A 22,439-nucleotide genomic window follows, 5' to 3' on the forward strand; every position below is an offset into this window, starting at 1 on the left:
AGACCGTTTTGTATCAAGTGACTTTATAAGCACTCATTGATTTATACAGGTGGAGGTTTTGTGTTTTATTGTGCTGGGCGCTGTTAGGGCCTTGATAGGATTGGGGCCAGAGGAGCGACCCCTGCCTCTTCGGGGCCCCACCAAAAACCTTCCCAGGGAAGATCTTCTTCATCGAAGCCTGAGCTTTGTCAAGTGCTGAAAACCTCGACACAAACTTCCCTCGCTCCTTGACAAAGGGTTGCTGAAGAGGAAACCCAGGGCTAATGGACCTGCCTCTGAGGATGAGTGTACCCCCAACTTAGGTTCTATCTTCAGTAAGAGAGAGTGACGACTTTCTGCTGAGAGGGCGCAGTTGGCGTTGCCAAGGAGGCATACCTCCCTGTACGCCTACCCCGCCCATTCGTCCGTGGGTAGAGGTTGACCCTATTGACCAGTCTGCAAGCTCTATGATCTTTGCAAGGAGCTTGTCCTGGCAAACTCTCCGAGATCTGCTGATCCCCTTCTTGGGTCCCTCATATATTTACTGAAGAAGGTGCACCGCTTGGAGTCTATCTCGGCGGTAGCTGTGATCTTGTCAGCCAGTGATGGTCGGGGGCATTCTGACCTGAGGCTGGCCTTCACCTCCTTGCTTAGTGGATGTCTAATCTTGTTGCCCACATACTCAGCCACCTTCCAGTGAGGGACCCACTCTGCAGATCACGGTCTAAAGATACCCTACAGGCCAAAAATGTCTGGACGGGCACTGTCCCCATCAGTGCGGGTACCAAAACCTGCCTGAATCCTTTGTCTCATCTGAGGACCCCTCTTCTTCCTCAAAATCACCCTCCCCGTGTCGGGGATCCACTCTTCGGGGTCGAAATCTGTTGCAACCTCGTCGCTGGTTACACCAGGTATATCCTCCTCCCGGTAGGGGGCTTCCTTGAGCTTTCACGTACTCTTGTGAAAGACTTCAGTCAGATGGCTAAAGCCTTCAAGGTCCCCCTCGTCACGCTTGTTAGCCTTACGTGGGTGAACCTGGGACACCCCACTAGGTCCATCCCAGCCGTCTCCCAGTATCCCGAGCCCATGAAGACCTAGGCAGACAGTTTATTGATGCTCTCCTGCAGCGTCAGCGCCTGGGATATGGCCCTTTAAAGGAGCTTGTCCACCCCTGCAAGAAGGCGCCTCTCGTTGGGCTTTTCCTTCTCAGAGGAAAGAGAGGGTGCGTAATCATGGTCCCGCTGGGACTGCATATTATATGAAGGATAGACGCACAAAAAATAATATGCCCATATATTAATGGGGGCACCCCCCTGGTGGTGCTCTTAAAAGTTCCTGACTGGACAACCTGCAAGCTCTGAAAAAAAATCTTGTCAGCCGGTAGCAGGAAGCAAGAGAAATCAGCGAATATATTTATGGGACAATACCTTAGGTTGTACTGCTGCCCGGTGTCAGGCGAGGGTTGTGGAGGGAGGGGTGGGAACAGGCACGAGCAGGCGGCCGCTCAATACCCCCAAGTGCGATCCGACCACCGGAGATGGTGCCTCCGCAGCGAAAGTGCCCCACATAGCGCACCCTGGCAGAGCAAGAAAGAGACACTCCCGGGCCAACGAGCCTACCGCACGGTTGTGAAGCTGGGAAAAGCCTCTGTGAAGAGCAGAGCGTGTCCCAGGCAACAGAAGGTAAGCGCAAAGCTAATCACAAGTTAATCGCAAACGCCAGACAATCCCTAAACCTAACTCCAAGTCAGGAAGAAGGAATGAAGGGACTTAACTGATGAGGGCAGGTTAGAGCCTGGCAACTGGGTGCAATTGCCTGGTCTTTGTAATTTTTAGTTAGTTTCTTTGTTTTATTTTTTACCTAATTTGTATAAGGGTGCCGCTAATCGTGGCGTTAGGTGCTTTCCATTTAGTCAAAGGGGAACATTTTGATTCAGAATTGTCTTTGAGAAAAGTTTTAATCGCAGTGTCTACTGTCTTGATATGTCCAGAAGACAACAGTATTTCATTGATTACAGTGCCTTCTTGGACACAGACTTTGGACTTTGCCCACTCGGAGCTTTCCAACCTTAGACAACGACAGCACTAAAACCCTGCTCTCCCTCAACCCACTGTCATCGAGCCCCACTTCAGTTCCAGCTTGCAGCTTCCCTTGCCAATGACTCATTGGCAACAATTTTTTTCTCCATAAAAGTTTCAAAGTCTGAAGGTAAACTTTCAAGTCGGACAAACCTGGTCCTTGTATCCAAGTGACGAGTAGAGCAAGGCCTGCCTAGGAATAAAGACAGTGTTGACTAATGCCAGGTTTAAGCATATTCAATGTTACTGTTTGCATATTACGTACCTCACTCAAATCAAATTAAACCAAATGTATTTAGAGCGTACCCACAGTTGTCTGGCTGTTGACACAGACTTCATATATATCATATGGAAATATACAATAATATAAACTTTCTGGGGGGGAAATGCTTGGTACATTAGATACTAAGATTGTGCAGTTAACAATGAAACAATGTTTATTGGGGCTGTTCCCTAAGAGAAATAAAAAAGTGTGGGTAGAAAATGTATAATACTTGTCACTGTACTTGCTAAACTATGTATAATTATTTAGTGACTGAGTGACAGAATGCCAACCACTGGCAGCTGCCTTAAAGATATGGTGGAGTGGGCAATCACTGAAGAGATTTATATGAAAAAATTGAGACAAGATGAAAAAATAGTTTTCTAATAGAGACTTATAGCCAAAGACTCCACACCTTTTGAATATTTCCCAGGTGTCCAGACTAGATCCAAAAACTTTTCAGCAGTACCTCTGTGCACTGGTAGGTGACATTGTGCATCACCGCACTGATAATGTGCCTTTCATGCGGGGCCTAAATAGGTACCTATTCATTGCTGAAATCAGTTCCTATGTTTCCTCAACACCGGACGGAGATCTAAAGTTACAGGGAGATTCCTTAATGAGACTGGTACAAGTCGAAAATTCTGTCCCAATCCATGCGATATCCAGAATTTGCACGATTCATGTCTGAGGTCAGTCTTCGTTTACATTCACGTCTTCAGGTTTGTTAAGGAAACTCCAAGCATGCTTCTGTGAGAAGGGGCGATTGCAGTGCCATACAACTCATTCTCTTTCCTAAAGTTGTTACACTTCAAGCCGATCCTGCAATTTGTTCCGGCACAACCTGAGTTTCCGGGTCTGTCTGCTTCTCCTAAACCGATAGAAGAGTTCTGCAAAGCCACTCTTGGGATCCTTGCTGGATCCCTCTGGTATGCCTGTGGGTCCCATGGTGCTGAGCGTTTCTCCACCTGGACTACTTCCTGCTGGTTTGACCTCAGCTGCAGCTGGACTCTCTGAGCCCTCTATGGGGCCACCACTAGCCCCAGTCAATGCCACCTCCGGTGTTATGGTCCACACCTGTTTCTGGTACATTGACAATGATGCCAAGTTCGCATGGGTTTGGCCTCAATCGAGGCAGTGCTTTGCCTCCATAGAAGCCCCACTTCCTCCACTAGATTTGCCTCAACCAAGACAAACGCACCCCCTGCATTCCCTCTTTGGCAGGGATTCGGACAATGATTAGGATGCATTTAATGAGCCTGGCCAACTTTGTTACAAGGGGAATTGGTATTATGACCTGCAGGAAGCTAGTTGCCTTGATACCTCCCTGTGAGTCGGGCTCCTCCCACCCCATGGTTCTGCCACTGAGGCGAGTGCGTACAGTGGCCTCGGTCCTTGACCTCCAGCTCCGCACCTTGGAGGTCTTGACCAATGTTCTTACAGAAGTCCTTCAGCAGGGACAAACGTCGAGTGTGCCTCTTTTGCCTTTTAATGAGGGCCTTACAGAAGCATTTTTGGGGGCATGTGCCGAAACTTGCTCTGGTCTCCCGGTCAACTGCCAGATTGCACAACACCACCACCTGTTTCTGTGCAACACTGCATTTTTATCTCAGTACGCCCTTCCTGAAAGCTTGTGGTGCAGGCATGTACAAGTAAGACTAACCCCAACACATTTTGTACTCTCCCCTGATCGAGAGTCAAAATGAGTGGAGACTTTTGGGAAACAAGTCTGATTGCCCACCAGCTTAGCGTTTCGATCAGTATATGCCAACTGTCTGCTGGTGCACTATTCCCACACCCTTTAGTATACAGTGACTCAAGGCCTCACAGTGGGGCTTCAACCTATCTTTGTCCAGGCTATACAGGGCAGTCGTGGGCAAGTTCACAATGTGTTGCCACTTCGGCCCCACTGATTCCATTAGCACCAGTATCACAATTTCCCACCATATAGCAGTCCACAGTTTTTTCAGGCAATGCGCAGTCGGCCCGCATGGACATGCTGTTTGACAGGACTCACCTGTTTAGGGAAAAGGCAGACTCAGCTCTCGAGTTATTGAATGATAGCATGGCCATGGCATGCTCCCTGGGCTTGTCTGCCCCACCTCACCAACCACATCAGCCCTACTGCTCATTTCGTGGCTTTGGCAGAGGAGCGCTTTAGCGCTGTTTCCCTCGGGAGCAGCGTCCCTTCAATGCACTCTGGAGAACACGTTCATTCAGTTGTTCAAAAAATATTCCTTGAGTTTGATTCATGCGTTGTGTGTTTTATTCAATAATTTTCATGCTTCACATTATTCATTCATAATATGTTCAAGCGTATGTTTCTTGTCAGCCCAATGCTTTTCAGGCATTTGCCCTTCATCAGGGGACTTATTCCTAAAAGCAACCAAGTATAGCACACATTTAATGTCACGCTGCCAATGCAAATTATCTTATGTTAACGCGGTGCAGTGTGCTAACATTTAATCAATTTTATCGCACAAAGGACGGGTTTCAAGCAGGATTTTAGCTGCAGGGCACCACCTATTGACGCACAGAGATACTGCTAAAAAGTTTCCACATCTAGTCAGACGTCTAAGTAATATTCAGAGGGTGAGGAACCTGGGGCTAGATAGAGCCTCTGTCAGAAAGAACGTTATTGAAGGTATGTAACATGTTTGATGATCTAATAGAACTGGCAGTATGACTGTTTGCAGCCTAACGTGTCACTTTAGAACATAGATTCTCATTGAAGTGAATTGTGCTGATTATAAACTGCAGGGAAAGGGAAGTGTTGAGGACATCCATTTGCATGATTACTATCGGGCGTGAAAACATACAGCGTAGGGTTGGAACAGTCAATACCAAGAACCAGATGTGACTGTTTACGCCCGAGGTCGCTATTGTAAATTACATTGTAAAGTACATTTGGTTGAAGGACGGGGTAACAAGGTGATGAATAGGGTTCTAAGTGTAATATTTGCAATGCAAATTGCAGGGATGTGGAATTCCTATAGCCATACGCCCAGGACATATTGTTCGGGGTCAAGGGCAATACGTTTTCATGTATATTTTGTCCATGGGCCAAGTAGGCCAGCCCCCTGCAGCACAAACCCTTCTGCTGCCAGTTTGCAGTACCACATTATGGATCAGGTAAGGGCACTGTCTGCATTTAAGGTAATATTTTTGCCCATATATTAATGCTGTTCAAATTTGTATTTATGGTTCATTAATTGAAAGCCTGTATTAAGAGGGTGAGTGCTCTAAGTAACTGTTGTAAGCGCTGACTGCACTACTGACAGTGGTTCCAGTATATAAATGTGTACACACATTTTCAAAGTTTAGCAATATGAGGCTATGTACAATGCTCCCAGAAAGCTCTCTGATTTGATGCAAATATTTTCAGAAGCTTGAAAGCAAGATTGTTGATTCTTTGCTTTCAAAATAAAAAGTTCATTAAAAAAAATGCAGGAAAAAAAACATTTTGCTAAACTATTGTAACATTTCAGGTACCATTTCTTTGCAGCATTATTTAGTAACGTGTTGATGCATGCTAGTATTTCCAAAAAATATTCATAAAGGAAATTCAGTTTCAATAAGATTATGGTAAACAAAAATAAACGAGCATTGGCAAAGCCAGTAGGTCTGAAATAGGTGGTCAGCTTTTTAGGTTTGTCAATGTGTGACTTGTTTTTTTGCATGGTTTTTAGGTCGAGCGTCAGCAAAAGACCTATTGTCAGCCGTATTTGGGAATGTAGACACGAGAGGGGCACGAGCGCAGAGCGCAGATTTCACCTCGTGGGCGCGCACGGCGCCGTGCCCCTCTCGTGCCTCATTCCCATGCGCAAACACACTCACACAGCCACACTCACGCATGCGCACATACACAGCCACACCCATACACAGGCACACACACACTGCATACACACATGCAGACCCACACGCACACAGACAGACACACGCACAGACACATTCGAACACACACAGACACACGCGCGTACACCCCCCCCCTCCCACTCACCGGGCTCTTTCGGCGTGTTCCGTGTCTCCTCCGCAGCGCTGGTCTTCACCCGGGCCCCAGTTCCGTGTCTCCTCCGCAGCGCTGGTCTTCACCTGGGCCCCTGTTCCGTGTCTCCTCCGCAGCGCAGGTCTTCACCCGGGCCCCCTCCCGGGACCCGGGACTTCAGATGCCGCACTCCGCTTTGGCGCCGGGGCTCGGAGCGCGCATGCGCGGGCAGCCCCCGCCCTCTCACAACGAGCAGCTGACTTTTCCCAGAGAAGCTTGTGTTTTACGTCTCATTGATAACTTCAGACTAACGCTTTTTGCAATTGTCTTACAACGCAAATATATGATTTATGTTTGTTTTGAACGAGGCGCGAAAGCATCATGCACGCACAATGTTAAAAGTACAAATCGATTGAAAAGTGCTGAAGCACTGCACGGTGCCCACTCTCCCCACTGCCAGGCTGCTGCAGGCTCAGCTCAGGCCGTCTCCTACCTTTGTATTTGTCCATCTGGGTGAGGAAGGGGAACCGGTCGGACGCCTCCATGTTCACGGCTCCTGGTCCGGTCCCTGGGGGGAGTCGTCCGCGGGTCCGCAGCTGGAGAGCCGGGCTCCTGCTCCCAGTGTGTGAATGTGGCTGTCTGTGTGTCTCCGGTCCCTCCCTCGGCCCCTCCCCTTGAGCTCACTCGGCGACTGGAGCCCAGTGCGGATCCTTCACCGGCAGCCCCATCCCGGAAGCAGTGATGGGATAGATCGGCGGGGTCGAGTAGCTGCAGCAGACATCTTCGTGATTGTGCCTTGTTTCACTTTCTTATGCTCCTTCGACCCCTCCTATCTCTGTGACACGAACAGCCCTTGCAGTGAACCCACCGGAGCCTGTATCCAGCAGCGCCTGACGCCAGCCGGACACATAGCGCAAGGGGTTAATGCACGTGCTGCGAGTGTCTCGCTCTAGTACCGCCGCCATCTACCTCTCAAACAAACCGGCAGGGACCCAAAGCAGCAGGTTTAGAGCAGCTCAACCCCAACTAGAAAATAGTACAGTGGTAAACGTGTCTGTGACTATTCAGAGCTGCTCATTATACACCCACGAGGGAAGGCGGAGTCGGGTTGGGATTTTCAGAATGGACTCACCAGTTGAATAATGTACAATGAGTCTAAGTAGGAACCGTTTTGGCGTTTACATATTCAGTGGTGGTAATCTTGAAAATCCGACATGGATCTATTCCTTAATGACAAACACGTGTCTGTCCCTGCCCATCAACGACCCTTTCGCCTGACCTTGATGTGGACACAGCCCAGTGGATCATATTCAAGGTACCCTGCAACCGCAGTCAGGCGCTGATCGGATAGTACCGTGGATTAGAGCACCCACTGCAGAGCCCACAGGCTCCCACCCTCTAAGAAGCTCCACAGTAAAGTGATTGGCAGAGCTCGAAGTCCGGCCATAAAACTGCCATAAAATATCGCTTATACTGTAATTTGTCTGCTGGGCATGCCACTTCACAGAAGTCTGCGTGCCAACCTGCCTTACTCCTCTCCGGTAGTAGGAACAACTTTTGTTTCACGTCTCTGTCCTCACTTCACCTCACCTCTTCTCCGTCAACGCAACTCGCCCAAATTATGATGAATGTTTGGGAAATTGCATGATAGTATCCATAGATGTTCCAAATTGCACTTTTTGCTACGATGTGTGTAAATTGGAAGCAAGCGCATACCTCTTGTTCAAAATTAATTGTAGACACAAGTGAAGAGATTAGTTTGTCGAGAAAATGTGTCTTGTATCATTTTCTACTTGAAACTGTCCCCCTCGAGACATTGTCTGCTTAAACCAGACCACTGCAACAAAATAGTATGATATTTAATGCTGGCACAATCTGCGGCATTTTTAATAACATGAATTGGTGTAAATTACCAGAGTATAATGGATAATTTAGCGAGGACGTGCTTTCTACCGATGTCACTAAACACCACTGGGTATGGGCTCCCAAGCAGCAAGGCCAAGCCACAGCCTTATGTACTATAAACTAAAGAGTTGCCAATGCTGCCTGTGTGAATTCACTAGCAATTTTTCATCTCACTTTTGAATCAAACATAGAGTGAGGAGACCTTAGTTTCTTGAATCAATCTTTTTACTTTGTTTTAATTCACTTCATTAGAAATATTTTGTTTTTATTTTGTCAAAAGTTTTTTCATTTCAAAAAAAGAAAATTGTGACACACATTATATACAAAACATTCTATACAATAAACCGCAACCTCTCATGCCATTCACACTCGATAACATACAAAATCATTTAAACATTCTCAAACATACGTGCAATCATACCAGTCCTATTTACAAGCAATAATCAAATAACTCAATAGAAATTATTTTTACATAGCCATAGATTATAATGAACACATATATGAATAATCCATAAAATTCTGTATTTTAGTTGATTTCTTATGGCTTTGAAACAAGGTCTACGCGTTTCGAACCCTTCTTATTGTGGAGTTCTCATCAGGACCAAACACTGTGAATGGAGAGGGGAGACCTGTATTAGGGATATATTCTTAACCATATCTTACACTACTAGTTGGCTCGACAACTCCCAGTGCATCTCTTACCTCCAAATTCAAACACACATAAATTGTGCTATTCTCTGGGAAACACGGCGCGAAACCACCTGAATGACATAAAATACAAGGTTCAGCTAATCTTCACCACTAGGAGACAATTCAGCAAAAGAATAGAGCTTGGCACTACTTACAGTTAGAACGTGATTTTCGTGCACACACTACCCTGCAATGGAATAACGGCGGAATGATTAGGGTGAGGGGACTCTATTTGTCACATCCAATAAACTACCAGTGTAAATCATGATTTTGTTCTTACCTCGATGCTGGTTTCTCTGGTGTTGGCGGGTAGGAGAGGTTGGATAAATAGGTTGTAGCCCCTACAAAGTGAAACGGAGTTTGTAAGGAATCTCTTCAAGTCTATCAAACGGTGATCAGCATAGAGAGGTTGCGACTCGTCAATGGTGCTTACCCTGGTTATGGGGAGTCATCTGGAGTAATCGACCATTCGTTTGGAAACACGGCTTCTCATTGAGGCTGTCTCTCGCCGGGTAGCAGTATATTTGCGATATGTGCTTCCGGGTCGCGCCATCTTTGAGAGTCTGGTGGCGTCTTACCGGAGTCTAATTTTCGGACTGACTCCTGTATTCATTATGAAGTGTTATTTGTAATAAATTCACTCTTGTTGTGGAATCTGGACCGTATTTCCATGGTTGTGACAGTTATTCTTATTTGCGTTCATGGGCGCCATATTGTAGTGTGTGAAAAAGTCAATAGCCCAACATGATTCCTCAAAGTCTTGATAGTGGATTGCCATTGTGCCGCAGCGCTATTTGAAAAAAAAAGTGTTGGTTTGAGAAGTGCCATGTATTTTAAGATAATCGGTACATTTCAGAAAGTTTGTTCAATCCTACTGTCGCTGTATTGAATTTTACTATCATCATTGCCTCATGCCTCGACAATTTTGCCTCACGATCTCCACCTCGTGAGTCCTGTTCCACTTTGGCGATCACGGTCCACCGCAGATCATTCTCAGTATGTTCTTTTTGCTGCCAGTGATGCACCAGAGGGGCATTTGGGACCTTCCGTTTGATTCTCGATTTATGTTGCTGGATTCTTGTTTTTACTTCCTGGTTGGTTTTACCAATATACAGTAAATCACATGGACATTTAACTCCGTATATCACATAACGTGATTTACAATTAGTGAAGGTTTCGCGTTTCCAAAAGATTTCCTTATGTTTAAACACCAAGCCTTCTTCAGTGGTAGCACAACAGTTGCACCCCCCACATTTGTGGTGTCCTTGGATAGGTGGCAGCCCAATCATATTTCTTACGGTTGCTTGTTCTCTTACAGGCATTGCCGCTCTCACTAGTTGGTTTGCTATACTAGATTCTTTCCGAAAAGCAAATAGGGGCGGTTTTGTAAGATCTTCATTCAAATTTTCTATCAAGTGCCTATTCCTATTAACTACCTTTTTCAATAGATTTGAATTAGGGCAGTATGTGGTTACAAACACCATCCTCTCCATTTTTTGCTAAAATTGCTAGTGAATTCAGACAGGCAGCATTGGCAACTCTTTAGTTTATAGTTCTACCGATGTCAGCATCTCTGTGCACCTTATTCCTCTGTCGAGCTCCAGCTCCCCTCTCTTTCTACCGCCTACCTCCTTCAGTTCCCTCTATAAGTCCCTGCTCTCTCACCACCTCACTGCCCTCTTCTATTTCACCTTACTTCGTCTCTCTTCTGTCTGCTTCATCTCTCTTCCAACCTCACCTCTCTCATTACCTCTCCTCTCCAAATCTTTCCATCTCTCTGTACCTCTCTCTACAGTCACTCTCTACTTCATCTTCCTTCCTTATTTCTACTTCACATCTCTCAATACTCCATCTTTTTCCATCACATCTCTCTCTCTTTACATACCTTATCAGTTTATTTTATTATTCACCTACTACCTCATCTCCCCACCTCTTCGCTCTCTGTCTGTTCCCTCTATCCTACCTCTCTCACTAACTTACTCCTTTCTCACAACATTTTTATTATGTCCCACTGTATAGGATGAGGTATTATCGTGGCTCTGCAAACTGGGTCAAGTGCAACCCTTTCCACTCTTATGAAAGCGAGGGCAAGCAGGCGCAGACTTCTCAGGGAAGGAGTGTGGGACTGTCCAATGCAATTAATAGGTTATGCCAGGTTGTCATATGCTGTACTTTAACCATGAGGTGGTACATTTCCCTTTCGTTCCCCAGCAACCATCCTCTATCCTGCTATTACCGTACCCACTATACCAGGGAGCCAAGTACAGTACATTCAAAAGTTCTCTAAGATTAAGTGTGCATTCAGTTCAATATCTTCAGTGACCTTTGCTCAAAAACAGAGGCATTAGGTGTGTCCCCATTTCTCAATCCTTCTCATCCCCAGGTGGAGCTCAGCCCTGCAGTTACTTATTGGCGATCAGTGGCTGTCAGGGCTATGTGGTGGGTATCAGTGGCGTTCCTGCCTTCATGGGGTGGACTCCTCCCCTGTAGATAACTGCAGTGGCTGTCGCAAGCAAGGCAATCTTCACCGGAGTGGCTTTGGTGGCAGACTCCATGGCAGAACCAGTCTTCGACAACAGCATTCATCTGGGGTCAACTACAGACCGGCCCTTGAACTTATGAAAGTTGCAGCATCTCATGTCACCCAAATTCCTGCACTCTCTACCACACTTTCAAGAACAGCATACTCTTGCACACACTGTCACTGCTCACCAATTCAAAGTTTGCTAAAAAATGTATGCAACGCATTGTCATACACAATGCCAATAACTCAAACTTTAATGCTGCGAGACCTATTGCATTGTAAATGCTTTTTTTTTTTTGTCCTCATTTGCCCCTCTTCACTCTTTTCTCTTACGATAACGCCCCAGGGTGTTTTCATCTCATATAATAGGAAATTTTTACTCTCTTAGGAGGGAGTACACTCCCATAACCGGCCTACGTAGAGCATATTTCCACCAAGATTTCAGAGTGACTTAATCATAGGACTTTCTTCCACCCTTGCCTTCACAGTTTCACACACACCCTTCACCCATAACAGTTTAAGAAAGGAGTCCAAAATCTATATCTCTTCTTATGCTGGCCGACCATATCCAGCTTTGCTATAGCCCTCATAGCTCTTATCCAAGCCAAACTTGTCGGAGGATCAGCAGAGACCCACAACTTGCATATTTCCCTACGGGCCAACAATATAGCATAGAACACCAGCTTTACTTTATCGTCCAAACCCCTACCTTGTAGATCTGCTCTTCCCGTTATAACAAGTTCAGGGCTTACCTCAATATGTTGGGCCAGTGCATCTGACAAGCATTTACTCACATCACCCCAAAAATCTTTTATCGCCGGGCATGTAACAAACATATGCATGTCATCCTCGTTTGGGTTGCTGCATTTAGGGCATCTCACCATACCACCATCTTTGAACTTCGCCAACTTCTTTGGAGACCAATACGCCCTGTGGAGAGTGAACAAGTGGTTCCTTCTTAAATTTGCAGGTTTTACCACCTTGTAAAGAATCAACATAGTTACTTGCCAATGATCTTCTGTAGCGGTCCTCGGCAAGCACTCTCCCCACAGGTGTTCCGGCAATGTAAATGGTCCATCCTCCATTTCAACTATTGCCCAGTACCAGGTCGCCACTTCTTTCTTTATCGGGGCCTCCAGAGCCAGCTTCTCTTCAAACTCGTTATATACCCCTATTAAATGTTCTTTCCCTGCTGCCCAACTTTGTATCTGGAAGTATTTAAACTTCGAAAATATTTGCCCCCACTCTTGTTCACAGTAGATCCACGGCAATAAACTGCGATCTATAAACAAATCCCCCCATCTCTGAGGTCCCTCTGCTTTTCAATGAAAAGTGAAACTAGATGGTATCTAGTTTCATCCCTTTAAGGCACACATATTGGTTGTCTTTTAATGGAAAAAAGACTTCACATTCAATTCCTCTGTTCCTTGTTTGACTTTATTGATGAATTCAATTTATTTTCATGTTAAGTCGACTTTAGTACATTCTTAGATTTTACTATGCGATATAACTTTATGCATTTCCGGCAATGTCTTGATATAGAATCCAATGCATTTCGGGCATTACAATCATGCCCTTCGTCAGGGAATCGACAAAGCCGGTCTTTATGTGGTTTAGGTTACATCTGAAATATTGGTAATGGCGTGTTCTGCTCCGCAAGCGGGCTTGTAAGACGGCAGTTCGGTGTTCCGGCAATGTAAATGGTCCATCCTCCATTTCAACTATTGCCCAGTACCAGGTCGCCACTTCTTTCTTTATCGGGGCCTCCAGAGCCAGCTTCTCTTCAAACTCGTTATATACCCCTATTAAATGTTCTTTCCCTGCTGCCCAACTTTGTATCTGGAAGTATTTAAACTTCGAAAATATTTGCCCCCACTCTTGTTCACAGTAGATCCACGGCAATAAACTGCGATCTATAAACAAATCCCCCCATCTCTGAGGTCCCTCTGCTTTTAACATCTTTGCCAGTGCATCCTCGGCCCAACTTGGAGGACCTGGTAGTTCCCAGATCGGTGCTCTTACACTAAAATAAGGTATTCTTGTGGCCCTCCTGATTCTATACCAGACCATTGCCAAATCTTTCAGGACTTTTAGTCTCACTTTTTTAAAGTACTTTGGGTCAGAAAATTTACTCTTGCACACACTGTCACTGCTCACCAATTCAAAGTTTGCTAAAAAATGTATGCAACGCATTGTCATACACAATGCCAATAACTCAAACTTTAATGCTGCGAGACCTATTGCATTGTAAATGCTTGTTGTAAAATCTTATTGGTGTGGGAGCTGCAGGGCCCTCACCATTATAACAAACCTTGGCAAAAGCAAAAATAGTTTTTTGGTTTTAAAAAAGCACACAATGCCACAGTAGTTACTGGCACTGAACAAAATTACCTTGTGGCTGATATACTCTTTGTGAAAGAGCAGAATGCTGTCACTCACAGTGAAGCCAGCTGATACAGGGAGAGAGAGAGACACAGAATTTTAATAAACTCAAAAGGTTACGGTCCACGCCAGACCAAATTAGGGGCCCACTTATTAAAGAAAATCACAAAAGTGCACCAATGGTATATGTCCTTGCATTAAGTGCAGTTATACGGCTTTTGTCAATTCCCAAGAATTTACAGAAGTTGGTAAAAAAATAGTACTCTTAGAAAATATTTGTGAACTGCATTTTAGCATGCTCTAATATGCATGTGTAGATTGGCTCATACGAAAAACGAGTGTTTGCAAGTTCACTTTTCCTCCCACCACTTTCTTACCAACTCTGGAAGAAGGTTTAGGTCTGCCATTGTCAGGAGTACATTTCCAACATTTCTCAGTATGGGAAAAGATTAGAGAAGAGTTGTTCAAAACCCTTAAAACATGCAAGTTTGTAGGTTTGCACAGACTCAAAAGGGCACTCTTACCTTGGAACTATTGCTTAATTCTACCTTCGGCCCCAGTATGTAGATCTGCAGCAACATGGCAACATAAGGGGATTGCAAGTATTCAAACACAACTATGGTATGACCCCTGGCATTATCAGAGCGGCTATATAATGAGATTGCTGCCATAATTTGTCGCTGGCACAGCCTTGCACAAAACTAAAGCGCACCATCTCACAAAAAACACGATGTAGAAAACAGAATAAAACATGCCAGAACATGTGTACTTCAAGAGTCGCCCAGCTTGCCTGAGTTACTACTCCACTGTAACAACATGGACAACATGGACAATATAGGGAAGCGGCCGGGAGTGCGTGCCGTGATGCTGCATTCTTTGCCATCCAGCTTGCCAGAGGCATGGACATGCCTGCGTCACAGTAACAATGGGAGGGGAGTGGGGAATTTGAAATTTGGCCGGCATGACGAGAGGAGGGAAGGGCTAAAGGCAACAGGGACAATGGGTGAATTCAAAGCCGTATGCGGCTCTTGCAGCTACAAGCAGGAAACATGAGCAGGAAATTCAAAAAACAAGTGAGGCAAAAGAAAAAGTAGTGTGGAACATGTAAGTATATGGCCACCTGTGAAATAATCGATGTAACAGGGGCAGTCTCCAGGGCATGAACAAAACAGCGAAAGGCGGGACAAATGTAACCTATCCACCAATGAAAACAAAGGAATTTGCATTAGCACATGAAGGAACCAATCCTAAGCGATGGGCGTACTGAATGCCCATACAGTAAATACAGCATGTCTCGAAAGACAGTGCATGCGCTGCCTAGACGAGATCTAAAAACATTGATGTCATTCCACAATTGATGTTAGACTGTATATGCTACTTGTTTAAAATAATAAAAACAAATTACAATGAAATAGACTGTTGAATATCCCTGGACAGTCTCACACCAAACAGGTGAGTGGTATAAAAAAAATCTCAGTTAAGCAAAGTAACGAAGGACCTTTTTCTATTTTTTCAGAAATAACATCATAAGCATGACCACTGTAATCATGTGATTTTGTGGCTGCATCATTTCCCACCTAACAATAGATTTGCCACATAATCCATCATGTGCAGTATAATCTCCAGATTTTAACAAAAATAATTTTGTTGTTTCTAGCTCGGACAGGCCAAACCTTAATAAAAGTGCAGCAACATATATTCCGTGCAGTGGAATGCCCTTCGCTAAATGTGAATGGTCACTCTTCTGGTGCTTTTTGCTGTATTTGGGTGTTCAACTGGTACTAATTCGGTGACACCTCTGCTCAGACAATGTTAACTTGTTAAAAACACAAACTAATGAATACTATCATAACAATTTCAACACTGCCACATAATTTGGTCATGCCTGCCGCATAATCTGAATATAAGGTGTTTCAAAAAGTAGACATTAAAGTTATAAAGTTTTAAAACTATTATCGCCGGCGATTTACATGCCTTTTTATAAGTCATGGATAGGTGGCAATGTTGACAGGGCTGTAGTTTACTTGTCGCACAGTGAGGGCTGAGATTTGTGTTACTTGAGCAAAAATACCTGTATAGCGTTGCGTTGGTAAAATATGTTGAACTTTTTTAAAGTTCTTTACTTTATTATGAAAAACCCGTAACCAGAGCAGTGCTTAATTGCAAACTAATATTACAATATTTAGGATAACATTTAGGTAATTCACAGCTTTCGTTGTACATTACAATTTGTCTCGTACAATGGTCTTGCTTTCGCAGCGTCCGAGATTCTAACATGCTCTGTAGATTCTTAATACGTCTTCTGAAACAAAACTCTATAAGGAGTCATCTGAAAACGCCAAGTGTCATGTTCCTGTATCCCAGAAGCACCGAACGTTGACTCTTCAACCTGCTTCTCCATTGAGTGTCAAAAGGGTGACGGGAATAAGGGACGTTTGTTCCAGAAACATTGTGTTGCTGGTCGCATCCTAGTGAAACCCAGAGACGACAGCCATGGAGACCTCTACAGGGGTAGAATGCAGACCCTGTTCAGCAGAGCATCACATGACGGACGGCGCGTAGTATCTTACTTGATGCCAAAATGCAAACGAAATCCATGCACAATCAAAACAAAGGAGAGTGCACATGGAGGGACAGGGGTGAGTTGGCAAATACAGGCAATGCTGTGAGAAGAGATGACAATAAAGTGTATAAAAAGTGATGGATGGAATGCTTGAAGCAATTTCAGCCACTGCTAAGCACTCGGGCCTCATCTCAGTCCATCTTATCTTGTCCACCGTGCCACCTCAGTTTGGATCTATGGACATATGCAATCAGTCTTGATCCTGCTCCAGAGGCACCAGGCAGCCTGAACTGCCAGGCTCTGGCCACCCTGAACAAGAACACAAGCAACCTAGGGTCAATTTCGTCCCAGTTAGGGTTCATCAGCCAGGTGTAGCTTGGTTCCAGTGACACATTTACACAGGACCCACGGGGCAACACACTAAACTATACAAAAGAGAGAAGAAAGCAATCAAGGTGAAACACGTCTTGGATTGCTAGTGTTCAGGACTTTCTATAGGAAAACAAATAACTGCACTAATCGCTCTACGCTAAATGGAAACCCGAACCACAGGGTGAAGCCAGACAGGACTTTGGTTAATGGAAGTGCCAGGTGAGACTTGGGGCTGGAAGGAAGGACTTTTTCTGGACACATGAGGATGTAGGAGAACCAATGAGGGACCTTGAGGTTACTGCAGGTATGGTATTTGGAATGTGGTCTAATAAAGAAGGAGGAGCTGAAAGGAGTGAAGAGAAAAATAAAATAAGTGTGCGCACTAGCCGGGAGCAGGGTGAAAACTGGGACATCAGGTTAAGAGTCCTACAAGGCGCTCACTTGCAAGCCTCACTGATATTTATGCTAGCACTGCTTGCCTTGAGCAGTGATGCTATGGTGGGTTGGAGTGTCATCTTATAATAGGAAACCATCTAGGATTAGGAAAAGTGACAGCTGATATTGAAGTAGGCTTCCTGCCAACAACAAATGAAGGAATCCGTGTCAGGCCGGTCGCTACCATAATGAATTTCCCCACCTCGGCAGCCTTGTCGTACAGAGATCCCCCTTACCTGCAGGGTCTTCACCCAACTGTGGACATCTGTTTCAAATCCTCCTGAGTGCCTGAGAAGGACTCCTATGAACTGGATTGTGTTTTCCACTCATGCTGTGGTATTCTACAAAGGTAACTTGGAATCATCTCTGTCTTTCTTAACTATCTCCTCTTTCCATCTTTGATTGCCACTGTGTCTAAGAGTAATGTGGCATCACTTGGGCGCCTTTACGTGTTCTGTAGCATTCCTGGACCTGTCCCTCTCTTCTGGCTTCTTTTTAGACTCTTGTGAGTTGTGTCCAGGAATCTGAGACAACTGTTGCTCACTTTGGTGCTCAAGTGGTCTCTCTAAAGCTCTGCCTTTTCTCCAGTTGCCCTAGCTGCTTTTTGCACCCTTGGATATCTTCTCCCGGCCTCTTCCCTATCTGTTGATCTTTTAACAGTACTTGCTGTTATCCCCTCACTGGGTTTATGCTTTTGCCTATGGAGGTGTAGCCCACCTTCCCCATATAAGGTCGATGAATCTCGCAGTATTGCTAAAGTATTGAATGTTTTAAGCTGTGTGAGATTTGGTACACTCACATTTTATGACACATCTGCCACTTTTTCCTGTTAGAAAATGTTTCTCTTGCAATCATTTAATTGTATGACTGTTGAAAAGTAAATGCTAAATTTGACTGTAATTGTTGGGTCATTTGTTTGTTACTGATAAGCAAAGATAAGGTTGGAACCCTGTTAATGTCTGACCATCTTCACAATCCCATTCACAGGCGTATCTCTCACCAGATGCTGCCTTATTTCCCTCCTGATTGCAGATATTGTTTCCCAGTACTTCAGTTGTGTATTTGTGTATCCATTTATACTGGGTTCACCAATAGTTTTGAGTAGTCAATTCAATGAGCATATGTTATAATGTGACATTAATTGAAACAGTCATGATAACTGGGTTTAACCAATATGGCATGCCCTCAAATTTGTGCAGCCTTTTAGAAGTGGCTGTAACATTTTAATGGGCAGGTCTCCTTAACTGTGGTGGAAATTGAATTATATTGTAAGCAGCCACGCATAAAAAAGTGAAGGGTTTCTTCTGCTGTTGAATTGTGCCACACTATTTGGTGAAATCGAATTGACTACATTTTGGTACTACTCCACCTTCTAGGATACTTTTTTCTTTTTTTGGTTCTTACATTTTTGGTTACTGGACCTTCATGTGTGCAGTGACTATTCAGTGGTGGAAGGATTCTACCCTGTTCTTCCTAGACAGCAAAGCTAGAGTGGGAAACATTACACAAGAAAGCACACAACTCTCACCCCCCCAAAAAAATTTAAGTTAATCAGATTTTTTTTCATTGCATGAAATTTGTGTCATGGCTTCTTATTTATCAGCCCTTTTCAGGAAATGGTTTGTTTTTATTTCTAGGTGAGACTCATCGTTTTTTGATTGGTGTCGATTATGTTGTGGGACGCAAGAACTGCGCAATCTTGATTCAAGATGACCAGTCCATTAGTAGAGCTCATGCTACCTTTACTGTTTGCCACCTACAGTCTAATTTGGTAAGTTTTTCTGTTTGGTTTTCAAAAAACAGGTTACGTTCAGTATTCTGATTGACGTCACAGTCTCCCCTACAAAAATCCATCTGAACTTCTCTCACTGAATGCAAATGCTCTTGCTCACCATTCAGTTAGAGAACGTTAACTGTAGACTATTGGAAGAGCTGACGTGACTTATATTTCTTGACTCGTGTACTGCAAGGAATTCTGTACTTGGGTGATGTATTGACAACTGCAAAGACAATTGTTGAAGTCAAAGAGAAAAATGTGGGCTTAGCTACTAAGAAAAGATTAAGACAGATTGCTTCTATGACTATCACCTTAATGCTTCAGGATGTCCTTTCTGGAGCCGGGGAGAATGAGGAGCATCACTCACTACATCTCTATAGTTCAAGCTCCCTCTGTTTGAAACCTGAACGTCTGTGTAGAGGTGAAGCTAATAGGGTTTGGTGTTACTATCCTACTTTCCTAATAGACCTCTTAGAGTTTCTGGCATACGCAATGCATATCCTCAAAAGAGTATCACAAGCCTTTCAAATACCACCTGTGACTATTTTGAAAATGCACCAGTATTTTCCCTAAATGCGAGGTTGTCAGGTTCATTATAGGCTCTGCTTTTGTCACTGATTGCCAATTTTAGGTGTGGCTTTAGCCAAGCCCCTTGGGTGTTACTAACATTAGGTTTATTGTATTTATTTGCAATGTATTTAGGTTTATTAAATTAGCACAGTTAATTAAAACCATTGCAATAGAGTGTCATCATAGTGCAGTTACCATGTTAAAAGCAAAAACGAAGAAACCATCAAGTTTAAGTTCATATACATATAACTACCAAGACAATCTTGTAGTTACCATTATAATCACGTAACACGTTTCCAGAGCCAAGAATAAAATTAATTAGTACAGGAATACTAGGACAGGGGGCGAAAAAAGTTGGTGATAATTTTTTTGAGGGGGGGGGGGAATGGAAGGGCAGGGGCCAGAGAAGGTAAAAAGAGATTGTCCAGGATTCTCACATATTTTCCAGTCCTTACAAGCACTTGAGTGTCTAAGGAGGTAAAGCAACGGGCCGATGCCTCCCAACATGTTCTGATGCCCCATTTTAAATATAAGGGTTTTAAAAGAAGTCTTCTAGGAGCGTCAAGGGCGGGACAACAGCACAGAAGATGCAACCATGATTCAGACCTGTAGTTGCACGGTCTACAGACCCCCTCCTCACTTGTTGGAGCCCATCGGTTGAAGGCAGTGGAGCGCAGACCTAAGAGACGCATGAACATTATGTTCTTCCGGGCCACTGCGTTGAGATTTTCCAAAAGGTAAGATTGAGGTACCCCAGGGAGGTATGAGTTATTCAAGGGAAGCAGGATAGTTGATGGTTTTAGAACCTGGATGTCCATCCGGTAGGAAATTTGTCTGACCTGCTTATTGATAACCCTTTTCCAGACTGTGTATGGAATAGTGTCTGCATGTAGTAATGAGTTGTCGATGTCTAGCGTTCTTATGGCCTGTATAATTTGACGATTCCACGGATTCCCAGAGCTGGCAAGAGTTTCTTTTAACCGGGCTTTTAGGGTGTTGTCTGCGGATTTTAGTGTCCTTATAAAGTATTTCAGGGTATCAGCCTCACAGAAAATAGATTGTCTTTGAAGGCCCAGCTCCAGTCGTAGTCTTGCCCTGTGGATGAAATTTGGAAGGTGGAAGATTTTTTTTAAAATTAAAAACTTGGGCGTGGTCGAGACTGGCCGAGCATGTGCCAGGAAAGGCCAGATGCCCATAACTTAAAGCGGGGAGTAGAGTGGCTTTAATCACCTTCAGAATGGGTTCGGCGGAGGGACTACTCGGGGATTGGTTGAGTCGGGTCAGGCTGTTTGTTATTGCCCCAGCTCTCTTTTTCAAGGCGGCTAGGAGAACTGATGGTATGGAAGACTCGCTAAACCAGACCCCCAGGTAATTCTACTTTGATGTTGTTTTGATCTTTGCGGGCCCAATGTTCCACCTTAAACTTTTCGTGTTCTTGCAACAGCCGAATATCAAAACCTTCCTCTTTTCCTGGTTGATTTGATTGTTAGCAGTATTATATTTGTGGAGCGTGCTTAAGGCTCATTGGAGGCCAGATTTTGCCTGGTCCATTATAACAATATCGTCGGCATATTGCAAAATGTGCAGGTTCGTTTTTGCGAGGCCCAGTTTAAGCGGAAGGAGATTGCTTTTCTCCAGGAATCTTCCCAGGTCGGCGGTGTAAAGGTTGAACAAGAGGGGGGGCGAGAATGCAACCTTGCTTTAGGCCGTCTGAGGTTGGAATTTTTGCAGAGACTGTCGTTGGGCCAGTTCTGACTCGTACCTATGTGTTCTTATGCAGGGAGATAAGGGCTCCTAGCAGACTCTGAGGGATCCTCCACTTGTCTAATTTCCTCCATAAGGTGTTGCGAGAGACTTCATCAAAGGCAGCGCTGTAGTCTATGAAGCAGCAATAAAGGGGGAGATGATTTTTTTGCGCTGCTTGTTGACTCAGGATGGCTAGAGTGGTGATGTTGTCTATTGTGGAGGCCGAGGATCGAAACCCAGTTTGAAAGTATGGTAGAATGTTGTTTTCCTCCACCCATTTTTCTAGCGACCTAAGAAGACACCGGGCATATACCTTGGCCTCAAGATCTAATAGGGAAATGAGCCGATAATATGCTGGGAGAGAGGGATCTCCTTTCTTACAAATTGGGCATAAGATCGAGCTTTCCATGAGTCTGATAACTGATAGGTAGTAAACGCGTTGTTGTATAAGGGGACTAAAAGCTTAGCCCAATCTTCCGGCACACATTTGAATACCGCAGATGGAATGCCGTTGGGCCCGGGAGCGCCATCATTTTTCAAGGCTTTAAATACTTGGAGACCTCGGCTGGAGTAGTCAGCTCATGGGTTTCTGTCTACGTAGTATCCACACGATCTCTAATTTCGCCCTCCACAGGGTCCAGGGTATCACAGCAGTATTGTTGAATCACATGCTGGGACCAATCTTCTTCACGGACCGTGTTCCCCCTGCTCTTATTGGAGGAACGAAGTTTGTTTATATGGTTCCAAAACTGGGTCAGGTTTTTTCCCTTTAACAGGGCAAATAATTTTAGCCAGTCATTCTGTTCTTTTTGTCGCTTAGCTTCCCACGATGATTTTTTGTAGGCTCTGCATAGTAGGGCCATATTGTTAGCAGAGTGCTCAGTGCCTTTCGATTTGTGCAGGCACAAAGCCCTCATTAGGACTCTTCTCTGGATGGCTAAGAGCGGGTCAAAAATCTGCTTCAGTGTTGGATGGGGAATTGGATCGTTGCCCTCCACGAGTGCTTCGTCTATCGCAGCGGTGGCTGTCGGACTTCATTGCGTCGATGGGTTTGGTTGATGGATGACGCATACGTTGTCCAATGTCTGTCCACTATTCACATGTTTCCGCGGCTCACGGTAGTCTTTCCTGGCTAGATTACTTGTTGCTTCCCGCTGGGATGGCGCCTAAA

At 44.6% G+C, this 22,439-nt stretch overlaps 1 protein-coding gene across 1 annotated transcript in view; it reads left to right on the forward strand.

Moving 5' to 3' along the window:
* Positions 1–22,439, forward strand: part of NBN (nibrin) — a 429,498-nt gene that overhangs the window by 25,052 nt on the left and 382,007 nt on the right. Inside the window, exon 2 of the mRNA XM_078687062.1 lies at positions 18,813–18,946. Coding sequence (XP_078543188.1) covers positions 18,813–18,946 — 134 coding nt within the window. The remainder of the gene's footprint in view (positions 1–18,812; positions 18,947–22,439) is intronic.

This window comes from Lissotriton helveticus, chromosome 4_1 (genome assembly GCF_964261635.1).
Source record: "Lissotriton helveticus chromosome 4_1, aLisHel1.1, whole genome shotgun sequence".
Lineage (NCBI taxonomy): Eukaryota > Metazoa > Chordata > Amphibia > Caudata > Salamandridae > Lissotriton > Lissotriton helveticus.